Source organism: Stegodyphus dumicola, chromosome 1, assembly GCF_044657685.1.
Source record: "Stegodyphus dumicola isolate Sdum_Otavi_A_Nest chromosome 1, ASM4465768v1".
NCBI lineage: Eukaryota > Metazoa > Arthropoda > Arachnida > Araneae > Eresidae > Stegodyphus > Stegodyphus dumicola.
In genome coordinates this window covers 39624016-39636778 of record NC_140768.1, presented here as the reverse complement: position 1 = coordinate 39636778, position 12763 = coordinate 39624016, and the positions used below count along the sequence as shown (strand labels likewise).

General features: G+C 32.0%; 1 protein-coding gene across 3 annotated transcripts in view; it reads left to right on the top strand.

Moving 5' to 3' along the window:
- Positions 1-12763, top strand: part of LOC118183418 (A disintegrin and metalloproteinase with thrombospondin motifs like) — a 348669-nt gene that overhangs the window by 298290 nt on the left and 37616 nt on the right. For all 3 annotated transcript variants that reach the window (XM_085814080.1, XM_085814076.1, XM_085814075.1), the window contains exon 7: positions 4855-5024. In XM_085814080.1, the coding sequence (XP_085670206.1) occupies positions 4855-5024 (170 nt within the window). The remainder of the gene's footprint in view (positions 1-4854; positions 5025-12763) is intronic.

Sequence of the window (12763 nt, the reverse complement as noted above, 5' to 3'; positions counted from 1 at the left end):
AACTATGACTGCATTTATTGATTCTCGTATCAACACTGTAGGAGAGGGGTGGCTATTAAATAAGTACTGCATATGAAAAGAAAGATAAGGCTCAACAAAGCATTTGGAGTTAAACAACAGGCCCTTCATTGGGTGTATTATTAAAGCCGTAAAACACTGGAGGCTCGTTTTAGCTTCGATGCTTTACGAATAAATGTGCTAGCCGTATGGAGATTTTGTAATTTTGCTTCCCGTGTAACACAAGCTAGTTCTTGAGGAATATTCTTTACGTAGACGTCTTCCCTATGAGACAGTCCTACTAGCATCGCAGAATCAAATAAACTACATATGAAATATATTCAGATGTTAGATCATGTTTATAACGCGTCATTCGTTATGGCAGAGTATTCATTTGTGGATTATCTCGCCTTAACAGGGTGCGATCATGGTGGACTTTTAAAGGTAACTTTTCGTGTTACGTATGGAGAAGCCCATGGAACATTTAAGCAGCAAACTTGTTCGATCACTGGAATCAAAAGTTAATATAAACATCTAATTTATGTGTGTTATCCACTAGGCGACAAGTGGAATTGAACTTTTATAACTTATTTAAAAAGCTCTTGGTTTCTAAGTAAAATTTTCGATGATATAAACAACTTAACGTTTATTACCTCACTCAGTTCCTATTGTATGCTGTAATTGTTATAATATTAATTACTCTAACACATACTTTGATTGTAAATGTAGTGCAAGATTCATTAGTCAAATTATCTATGCTATTAAAGTCTGTGCGTCTGTGTCTGTTTGTTTGTTCTTGATATCATATCCTCCTGAACGGGCGGGGAGTTGAGTTTCGAGACAGGTACCCCAGGATTTCAAAGATTCGTGGGAAGCCATTTCGACCGTTCTCTTCTTCGTACGACTTTAATAAGCTGAGATATTAATTAAAAACTCAGAAAACGCTCATTTTCGCAGTTATTTTTCCGAGTGGCAACAGTCTTGCGCGCTTGAGATAAAATTGCTTTATATCGAAATTTGTTGCCACTGCTCGCTTTCAAATTATAGAGTTTGTTAGAGAAAAATTTGTAAGTTTTACAAGATATGAAATAAAAATGTCATTGCCAAATATTAAATATATTATTGTTGTATAAGGTCATATTCTGACGCTGAAGAAAGCGCGCGATTGCATGTGACGTCATTGTAAAAAATTTAAAATATTTCATAAATATCATCATTTTATATAAATAGAATATGTTACTGCCAGGTTAATTCTTTTATTGATATTGAGAAAAAGTTTTCATATTGCATTAAATTTAAATCATGACGTCATACGTATACGTATTAATCTGAAGTGTCAAAAGTTTTTGTTTCCTGTTTTGGCAATAAAAAAATATTTTGGAATTGGTTGATGCTTGGAAAGAATAAACTAAATTCATTCATACTGAAATGGTTTTATACACGTTTTTTCAATTGTATGTAGAAATTTTTTCGTCGCAGCCCGCTAATTACTTAATTAAAATAATTCTCTTCCACGTTGAGTCGCAAAGATACTCACAAAGTCTATTAAAAAAACCATTGCAGTAAACTTCAGTGCAATAATTCATCACATCAAACAGTTATTGATGACGAATCTTTTGTTTTCTACAGCATTATAAAATAACTTTATTTTAATTCCGAAATCCAAAAAGAAATCTAGATTATCAAATTAAGAAAACCTTAGTAGATGCAGTCATTAATCTCCCAGAAAGAATCGAAATTTCTAAAATTAGAAAGTGTTGGGAAGTCCGAGTAACCTGAATTCCTATTCGAAAGCTTAACGAATTGCATCTGTTTCAGAAAATTACAGTCCTGTTATTCTGTTATCTCTTGTTTTGAAGGTATAACAGTTTGTTTTGTTACGCCTGGGTAAATTCAGGCGTGATCAGAATTTAATTCATTTGGAAGATTTCCGCACAGGAGGTAACACTCAGAATTACAATAGCATTTTGGAGAAGAAGTAGAATCTAGGCAAGCATCTTGAAGCCCAAGGTTGTGATAGTATCTACAGCTTATGCAATTGTGTTTGAGAGTGCAATTAATTAAAGGAGTAAAATAACATAGATTACTTCAAGATCTTTTGCGAATTCAGCAAACATCTGATTTCCCCATAATTTCTTACTGCTTCATTATAGCTTAATGCATAAGGCCTACCAATGTATAATAATATCTCTTAGAAAATGGCTCATTCAGAACTTGTCTTTTATAAATAATTTGGTAATTAGACCGTTTATAGTGACTTTCCTAAGAACCATACACAATCTAATCACCGAATTAAAATACACCTGTGTATACTATTCTTCTTTTCGCCTTTTCAAAACTTTTAGATCATTACATATAACTTTGAAGGGATAATCGCATGAAAATCACTGTTTTTTATTACTTCATTGTACAAAGTAAAAAGGAAGTATTGTAATCGCGAAAAGTTTCAGGCAGCATATTTCAACGAAAATATCCATTTTCACCGCTTTCGAATGCAATTTAACGATGTATTTGCGTGATATCTGTACGTAAGGACAGAATAAAAGACTCTTTTCCTCCAAAGAAAATTATAAAACTGCTTTAAAATGAATTCTGAAGAGAATTTTTCGTGGCGTCTGTACGAACGTATGTACGTACGTACGTATCTCCATAACTCAAAAACGAGTAGTCTCAGAACCTTGAAATTTTGTATATAGGACTACTATAGCATGTAGATGTGCACCTCATATTTTGGTTGCAATCGGCCGCGCCAAATATATATAAATGTATTTATATATATATATCCACTCTGTTTCCCGGCTCAGTGATCTCAGTTTCTTTACTCTTATATGTTTGTAAATTGTACATTTTTTGCTTTAAAAATGATGATAGGTTGTTCTTATCTTCCGGTTAGATTTTTATGCCTTTAGTAAATCTGTATGCAATATTTTTAGAATTATCAACAATTTTAAAATTATTTAAGTGCCGCTAAGCCTAATAATATTTTTGATGGCGGCCATTGCTTTTGTTTACATTTGAAACAGCAGGATAGCGGATTTGTTGCTTTTTCGAGGAAATAAGTGTTTAAAATTTACTTCGTAATTTTTAATACAGATATTTTGAGTTTTTATGTATGCCTTGTCGCGAAGTGAGAAGTGAATTAATTGAATGAGATATACTAAATCGTCTATGAAAAACTGTTTCTTTTTTGTTTTGTTTGCTTAATTTCTTTTAGACATCGTTCTAGCTTTATTATAGTATTTGAATAGAACATGTGGCAACGATTTGATAATTCTTTAAATGTTATAAATTTTGTGCATTCTGAGTTATAATATGAACGAAATATAATACTGTTAAGTGAACCTTGCGCCAGAGTGTCGCTATGGTAAACAAATAGAGTGAATTTTAAGGAATGCCTTTATTCTATTATGGTTTATGCGCTGTCGGCGAAGTAGGTTTAATTCAATCCAATAATTTTAAACGAAATGCAAGAAAAAATGCGTATAATTTAATATTCCGTACAAGGAAGTCATGTGGTGTATACATCAGATTTTTTTCTATATATTTGACATAAACTGTTGTACATTTATATTTAGAATGCGTTATAATGATACGTGATATTTATTAACTTTTTATGTAATTTTTTCCTCCTTTTCAATTCCCGCCAACGTATATATCTATAGGTGAAACAGGTAATGTTTTGGATCCAAAAATTCAACAGCGAGTTTCCAGTGACTAGGCTCAAATTAGGGTTCCCACTGCACACGTTTACTATTTTTACAATGATGTCTGCGTGTGGCGATTTTTTCGTCCATGATAAATCTTACATCAAAGTTCTAATACGTTCTATTTTCTGTATTTAACTTTTCTGCATTCATATGAAGAGTTGATTATATTTGGGGTAAAATTGGACGACCAGATGTAGCACTTTACTTGAATTCCATAAAAGCCTGTTTACCCTAACGGAATTTTCAGCCTAAAAAACGCACGTGAACCACTTTTGACGGTTTTTTCGCCCATGATAAATCTTATATCAAACTTCTAAAACATTTCGGTTTCTGTAAATAAGCTTTCTGCATTCATGTAGTGTTGATTATATTTACATACATATATAGTGTTGATTATATTTGGAGTAAAATTGGACAACCGGACGTAACACTTTACTTGAAGCCCATAAAAGCGTGTTTACGCAAGCTGGACTTGACAATGAAACGCGCATGAACTTGACAGCTCCGCTATAGAGAAAAACCACACTGTTTTCGGCCGGAATATTTTGCATTTCGTTAAAAAGCAGTCCAATTTCGAAGTCTGCTAATTGTTCCTATTTTTTATTAAAAGCATTTTGTACTCATACCATAGTTTTCTGTTTCATTATAAAACAAAAATAAGAATTGGTATTAGATTCTTGGAAGAGTGAGAAGAGCAATAAGCTGCGTATCTGTTTAAAAGCTACGTTCTAGAGATTTACAGTACTGCTAAATAAAATATTACTTTTATTAATATTAAAAAATTTAACAAAACTTGTTTAAATTCACGAAATCCATCCATGCTTCTCCGTGTTTTTGTTTTGGTGTCAATAAACGAGGAAACTTTTAAAATGAAAAACATAAAACACTTCATTAGAAATTTTTAAAGCCTTAATGTGTTACGACAAGAAACAATTTAAAATGCTTAATAATTTTGATTTATTTTTGCATAAATGAATTACACCAAAATTCCAAGAGTTTTCCTTTATCAAAAAGATTTGCAAAATTTAATTTTACAGGAAATTCTCTTTTACAAATTTATGAGAATGTATCTCGTAAGTTTTTTCACATGAAAATATTTTATCTTACTTTTTATCTCCAATATGTCTCATTTTCTTATGTTTTCTTTCAGTTTCAATGGATGCTGGCGTTTTCAACAATGTAACTCATCGAAGATCCAAGCGACAGGCCCCAGATACGGTTTGGCCTGAAGTACTGCTGGTTGTGGATTATGAATCGTACATTCTTCATGGGGCTAACAGCAGAGATGTAAAGCGATATTTCATTAGTTTTTTCAACGGGGTGAGTAATTTTAATTTATTATAACGAAAGAAAATACTATATTCGAGATAGTTTGTAAAATGAACGTGCAAAGTATTCATTCATCTTATTTCTAATTTTGATTTCTATTTGCATTTTCTGTAATTATCATTTGTTAAAAGCTTCAAGAATGGCGATAACCGATAATAAATAAATCGTAGAAGTAGGAATACACAAGGTTCAAGTTAATTTTTTCTAAAATTAAATGTGTGATCTCAAATTGCTTTGAAGAAACACGCAATTTCAAAAATTCAGGGAACATTGAATTATAATTCGCTCCAGAACCGGTTCTTGGGGATTTAAAAGCCCAAATCTCCTACGACTTGGGTATAAGACTTAGGTGACCTGAGACTTAGGTGGTGTTTCTTAGGAATAATATGCAAATATGAGCCAGTTTGAGCACCTGAATTCTCTTCATGAAATTTTCCTTGTTCTTAAGCAGGCAGTTTCCAAGAATATGGCCATAATGAAATGAAATAATTGCTTCAGAGATTAAATTACATTGTACTACTACCGAACCATAAATTGGTGTATTTCACATGAATGTGTTTCCAGATTTGTATTTGTATAATGCCAAAATGCAGATAAGAATGTTTTCTCACATTCACTCAAAAGTATATTTACTGTGCTGCTGTTGATTTACGTTATTATCGTCAATAGGTTCAAAATTATAGCCTTATCTTCTTCGAAAGTCCTCATTAATAATCATACGGAATGGAGAATTTGCTTTGGTCACAGATGCCGGCTGTTTGACAGTCAAAGTTTACTATCGTTGTTGATACACTGAGCACCAGCGGTGACTGTTCAACGGTGAGCAACAGTGAGTTCAACAATGAACACCACAAGTGACGTTTTCAGTTTTGATCGAAAGCGCCAGTCTTGGAAATTGAAATCTCTCGTAATCCTCTCATCCTGGTCCCCTTCTTTCTAGAATACTTAATATGCTTGTAGAATTGTTAGGTTATTTTGAAGCAGGAGACGAGAAATATATGCAATGTCCTCTCCGGAATTCGAACCTAAACTCTCGAATACGCGCCGAGTGTGCTACCGTTACACCACGAAGGCATGCAGAAAGGAGGAAGAACGTACCTTGTGGGTATTTTCCCCTTCTCATTTTAGGGGACCCATTCTCCAAATCCTGGTGATGAAGGAAGAATCATCAACCACAACCTTTTTGTTCGGACGCCACTGTAGAGGTTATTTTTGACACTGGAGACATAAAAAATGAGCGCTGCCCTCAACGGAACTCGAACCTGGACCTCTCGAATATGTACCGAGTGTGCTAATCGTTACACCGCGAAGGCATTCTGGAAGGAGAGAGAAAATACCTTATATGCTGATGAATTTCAAATCTCTCCATCTTCAATGCATTATTTTCACAATCGTCTACAAAGATGCACAAATGTGAGATGTTCGGTATATACACATCTTCTGATAAACACATACTGTTTCAAGGAATAGAATTTTATATAGAAGCAAAATTTACAACTTTGCTCACTATTTTCCAACGTAATTCATAGAGAACTAAATAATATTTTACTGATGTCGAAAATATTTCTTTTTCGTTCCACTAACATAAATATTATTTTATTAGTAATAGTTTTACTATGGGAAATTTGTTATCGCTTCTAGAAACGCATGATTAAAATTATCTGAAAATTTTTGTTCGCTTCAATAGCGAAAAAAAGGGGGAAAAAGCCCTTTTTTTCGCTATTGAAGCGAACAAAAAACGACTAAAAAACATTGAATTATCTGGAGAGCAAGTCATAAAATGTCAAATACTGTTACACATTTTCTATGGTTTAAAAACTGAGAAGATAATTTTTATGTTAAATAAATAAGCTTATTTTAAGCAGTTAAAAGAAAGTTAATAAAAAGGATAGATTTGGTTGTTTTTGATTCATTCATATTTATAGCATCACATCATTCGTTTTGTCGAGTGTTATTATACATTAAATTTTATTTACTTAATATAAAATATTTCCTAAAAACCTAAATCCCTAACATACTGCTTAGCTCTGCGGACGCCATTGCACGTATGTAGAACCTATCACATAATTAATTATCTACAGCTTATTTAATTAAGATTAATTGATGTCTTCTGAGAAAAATTAGAAGAAATTGTTTAAATTCTTGCAACATAATGCCTTCCTTCTTCCAATTATTAAACCAAATTTCCTAATGTATAACATTTTGCGTCTGCTTTTTGAATTCATGTTTATAGTCTTTAAATTTAATCCATTAGCATTTACAGGTAATAATTTATAGATAAATAATTGACTTTATTACATAATTAACGCCGAAAAAGACTGTATTTTAGCCTTTATAAAATGTGAAAAACAATAATTACACAATTTCTAGATTGAATTAATCCAACATTAATTAAAGGGACATTAGAATATAATTTATAAATTTCAGGTTTTCAGACAGTGATGGGGAAATAAGCAGATATTCAAATAATTACAGTAGTCACAATATAGAAGAAAGACAAAAAATTCTCATGTTCAATTCGTTTCGTTTAGAATCTAGGTAACTAGAGAGATTTCTTATTAAAAGCATAGCCAATATTAACAAAAAGAAGGAAAAAGATCTGGAAGTTTTCAGATTTTATATTACACCCAAACGAGCTTTTTTTTTTTTTTCCACTTAAAGACACATGTAAGTTTAGAAAGCATTTGGGCTGAAAATATTTAAAAACAGCATATGCTTAGAATTTCTGATAGAATAGCAATTTCGGGCGCCGGAGATAAAAGTGTTGTTCCCTAATAGTGTTGCCACTGCTCGCTTTGAATCATTGCGTTTTTTTAATAAAAAATTCGTTATAAATTTTCAAAAATATGAAATAGGCAATAAAACAAATTCCAAATTTAGGCTTTCATGTGCTCCTATTCGGGTAGAAGGCTACGTTATTCAAATTTTGGTGGCTCTAGGTATCGTAGTTTTTTCTCAATACGAGAAACATACATATGTTCATGCAGGTTCTTTATTGTTTAATTTCTTTAAATATAATACAGATCGATAATATTTGGTGGCAGCAATTTGAAAAGAGATTCAGAGTTTTGTAGTGATTCGATGCAAAATGCCGTTTTGAGACTAACAGCTTTTCTTGGCTAACTCCATTTTGGCTAATTACATAATAAAACTACTTTAGAATCTACTGTTCTTTTTTTAGAATTTTTTCTATATTTCTTATAGCAAAAAACAGTTTTTAATTCATTAATGTCGAAACATAATAAAAATGATACTGCTTAGTTTTACATTGAATATCTCCGCCTGTTTAGATATAACATGACAATAAAAGACTATCTTGTGAAGTATTCCATAATATTATTTAATTTTAAAATAATGCATTTTGGAAATAACTCCCACTCAATTTTGAACATAAAATGATATGAATTATGAACTCTCACTCAACGAATTGCAGATAAACACCCATTGTAAAATTTCCGCATTTCTAGATGACGCTGTGACAATTGTGTTCATTTGTTAAGGGTTAATATTTAGTTCTTGCAATTTCTCTTTCTTCTCTGTTACGCCAAGTTCGTTCAATCCAGAGTTTAACTTTTAGTTAAACATGAACGAAGCTTAGATATCATGAATGCTTAAATTTCAACTTATGATTAGCAACGATTGTTTTCTGCTTCAATGATTCGCTCGCCTCGTTTGAATTTCCACTATCTACGCAGTCCTAGATCGCGAGTTGACAAAAACTGGTAAATGAGATTTGAATTTGTTTTACAGTAGGTTTGAAGCATATTATACCAAGTGTTTGTTTGATTACATAACTGAATTGTGCTTGTTAACTGCTTTAGGACAGTTACTTGTATTTTATGCAAATTAGCGTCATTTTGTTTTGTGTTGCAGTTGTTTCACGTTTCTAAAACTAGAAGTATTGACAAATACAGTAGTAGCTATGTATTAAATTTCGTTTGTTATCCTGCTAGCGATAATTAGACGTCATAATGGGTGTTGCTTAAGCTAGGCCAGTGGTCGGCAAACTTATTAGCCAAAGAGCCAAATATGAACATTACAACAATTTTTTAAAAAATTGGGAGCCAAATCTGCTTGTTTAGTAAACTTTTATTACACTAAATAAAACTAAATTTAATACTTAATAAATATTTATTAATGCGAACAATGTGCTTACATCTCCTTGGAAAGTTTGAGTAAGTCAGGTTTGTATGTTGTTGTTTTTAATTTTAGGCATGATTCCAAGTTCTCATCAATAAGACGACTTCTCAGTTTACTCTTGATAATGTTCATGCTTGAAAAAGATTGTTCACATATATATGTAGAACCGAAAAGGGAAAGAACAGCAAACGCGAACTTTTTCAGCTGATCGTAAGAGTCTGGAATACTATTCGAAGCGTTGAAAATGATCATGTCTTTCTTCTCCAGGTTATTCAAAGCAGACCACTTGTGTTGTGAACTAAGATCACATTTTGTCTTCTCCAATATTTTCAATTCAACACAAAGACGTTCGAATTTAGAGCGCCATATCTCCTTGTTTTTAAATTCAGCAATTGTATTTCAAAGCTGCCAGTGTCAATTTCAAAAGGTGAAAATTTCAACTCGGTTATCGTAGCATTAAGAGGATTTTTGACAAATGCTAAAGTGGCTCTGCTGTTTTTAAATTCCTGAAACCTGCTGAGAAATGCTTCCCTCATATTTAAAATTATTGTTTTAAAATAGTGTTTATCAATAGAGGAATTATTTTCTTGGCGATGCTTCAGCAGGCTCGGAAAGTGAAGCAATGTTTCCCTTTCAAAATCCTGTGCAAAAATGGATAATTTGTTTTCGAATATTATTACTTTTTCTTAATTTAACTTAATTTTTTCGATGTTAGAAAAAATAATAACATTCGAATGTTTTTGAATGTTATTACTTTTCTAACTTCGAAAAAATTAATTTTCCTTTCCCTTGTAGTTTACGATTAAGCTGATTTAGATGAGACGTAACGTCTACCATGAAACAAAAGTTTTGGATCCACTGATCGTCTGTTAGTTCTGGATATTGAACGCCTTTCTCAAGAAGACATGCTTTTAATTTCCGGAAAAAGGGACGCGAAACGTTTTAAAACGTTCCCTCTTGATAACCAACGTACCTTGTTATGAAGCAGAAGATCAGCGTACTCACTCTCCATTTCAAAAAAAAAATTCTTTGAATTGGCGATGATTAACAGCTTTAGCTAAAATGGAGTTGATAATGGTAATCACTAATTCCATACGTTTACAAATTTCTTCCGTAAATGTTTGCGCACAAAGCGCTTCTTGGTGAATGATACAATGGTGAACAAGCATCTCGTGATTAATTTTTTCTTTCAAAATAGCAACAACCCCTTTTCTTACGCCGGTCATACTTTTGGCCCCATCTGTTGAAATCGGCACAGTTTTACCGAGGGGAATATGATGTTTATTCATACACTCAATTACAGCATTGGCGATATCTTCTCCACGCGTCTGACCTTTGAGTCGCAATAATCCTAAAAGTTCTTCTTTAGAGCCTGAATGAGATATAAATCTTACAGAAAGTGACACTTGCGCTGTATCATTTATGTCACAAAAGACTCGTCAACTGCTATTGATAAAGCCGAAACCAATTTCAGATCTTCGATATGCTGGGTGGTTATATTCGAACACATTTTAATTGTTCTATCTTTAATGGTTTTGGCAGACAATGGTAATTCTTTAATTCTTTTCAGATTATCTGCTTTGCTCTTAAATCCCGAAATAGCTCTTCGGATGCATTTATAAAAAGCTTTTTAATGTATTCGCCGTCTGTGTACGGTTTTCCTCTCTTAGCAATCTCTTGGCTACAAACAAAACTTGCCATATTAATATTGCTGGAAGATTGAATCCAGTTATTAAACACAGAAGTTGACGACTCTTCTGAAGTTCCTCAACTGCTTTCTTCCTTCCATCTTAACAACGATTCCAGTTATACTTCAAATCGGTTAAGTGTAAAAAACAAAACTATATTTTTTTTCTGCATAAACCAAATAAATTGAAAGGGTATATTAAAATAATTTTAATAACTACACAGAGATTATTCCGCAACATACGTTGTTCCGTAAAATTTGCTTTTATTCTTTCCAAAATGTGAGCTTTTAAAGCATAAAAATGTTTTGATAATCTTGAAGTGCATATCTTAAAGCTGCTCGTTCTGTTTTCTAAATCACATCGTTGTCATCTACTTTAATAAAAAAGAAAATGAAGAGAAAAAATAATTTAGAAATCAGAAGAAAACGTGACCTTTTTTTTTTTTGGCATGAAAAGAAAAGTGTTCAGTAAACCGCAAAAAAATTTAACATTTGTACTCGTCCTATGATAAGAATAAACTTTTCTGAATACTGTATTACACAAGAAGGCAGAATTATTTATCTCATGCTTATAAATATTCATGTAATTTGAAAATGCCTAACATTGACTAATTACATTCTAGCTGTATTTTTTTTCCTTTGTGACATTTGCCTTTTCATTATCCTTTTATGTAAAAGATAAGTTATCCTGTGGTCTTATCCTATAATTGTTTCTTATGCTATCAGCTACCAGCAGTGTTTCGTATTTTTTTTAGCCTGGATATGCCCTCACCTCAGTTCAACAAAAACATGAGAGGAAAACCTAAGTGTTTAACTTATTTCACTTTATGGAAAAACAGTTATTTCGAAATTCTAATACATAATGCATGACGAAGCATTTTTTCACTTAGTGAAATTCACAAAAGCGAGAAATCACGAGTTCAGAAAGCTTTAAAAGAACAGGTTCTGATCTCTGACTTGAAAAACCGGAAGCTTTTATTTCTTCATTTTATGAAACTTGATAAAAAAAATAATAATGATAAATAAGAGCCCTCAAGCACGATGACGTGCTGTATGCCCTATTTTAATGAAATCTGGCCTTGCAACGGTAAACTTAAACTTTCATTTCCCTGGAAGAAAAATTTGTTGTTTTTTAAAATTTTACTCACGCTTAATTTTTTTTTAAATGTCATCCTATTAAAAAGCTATTTGTTTCATTTTTCAGTCTGCTGTATTTTAATAAGTTAAACTTTAAATGATTAAATGAAAATGAAAATGTTTTAAGACTTCATCTCGTGACGTTACATGATACCAGACCAAAATCTGCGCACTAAAAACGATGTACATTAATAGAAAATAGAAATTTAGCTGTATTATTCTATTTACAAAATAAATTTACATTTCAGTTCAAGAACAATATCGTAAAATAGTTTTAAAATGAGCATATCTTTAGAATTTCCTATACAGAGTCGCGCGCTGGAGATAAAAATGTTTTTTCTGTAAAATGTTGCCATTGCTAGCTGTGAAATCCTTGAGTTTGTTAATCACAAATTCGTTAAAGTTTTACAAAATTTGAAATTGATAACAAAACAAATTTCAAATTTCAAAATTGGGCTTCCACATGCCCATATTCGTAGGAAGATTACGTCATTCAAAAATCAATAGCTCTATGTACCGTTGTTTTATCACAATGCGAGAAATAGACATACATTTATGCAGATTTTTCATTATTTAATTTCTTCAAATATAATGCAGGACTCTAATATTTGGTGGCAACAGTTTGAAAAGTGAAACGAACATTTATAGTGAACCAACGCAAAATCGCAAAACGAAAACAATAGTTCTTCAGGGACAAAGCCCCTTTGAACTAAATAAAAATCTGAAAGCTTTCCGATTTTATATTGCGCCCAAGGGGACTTTTGTT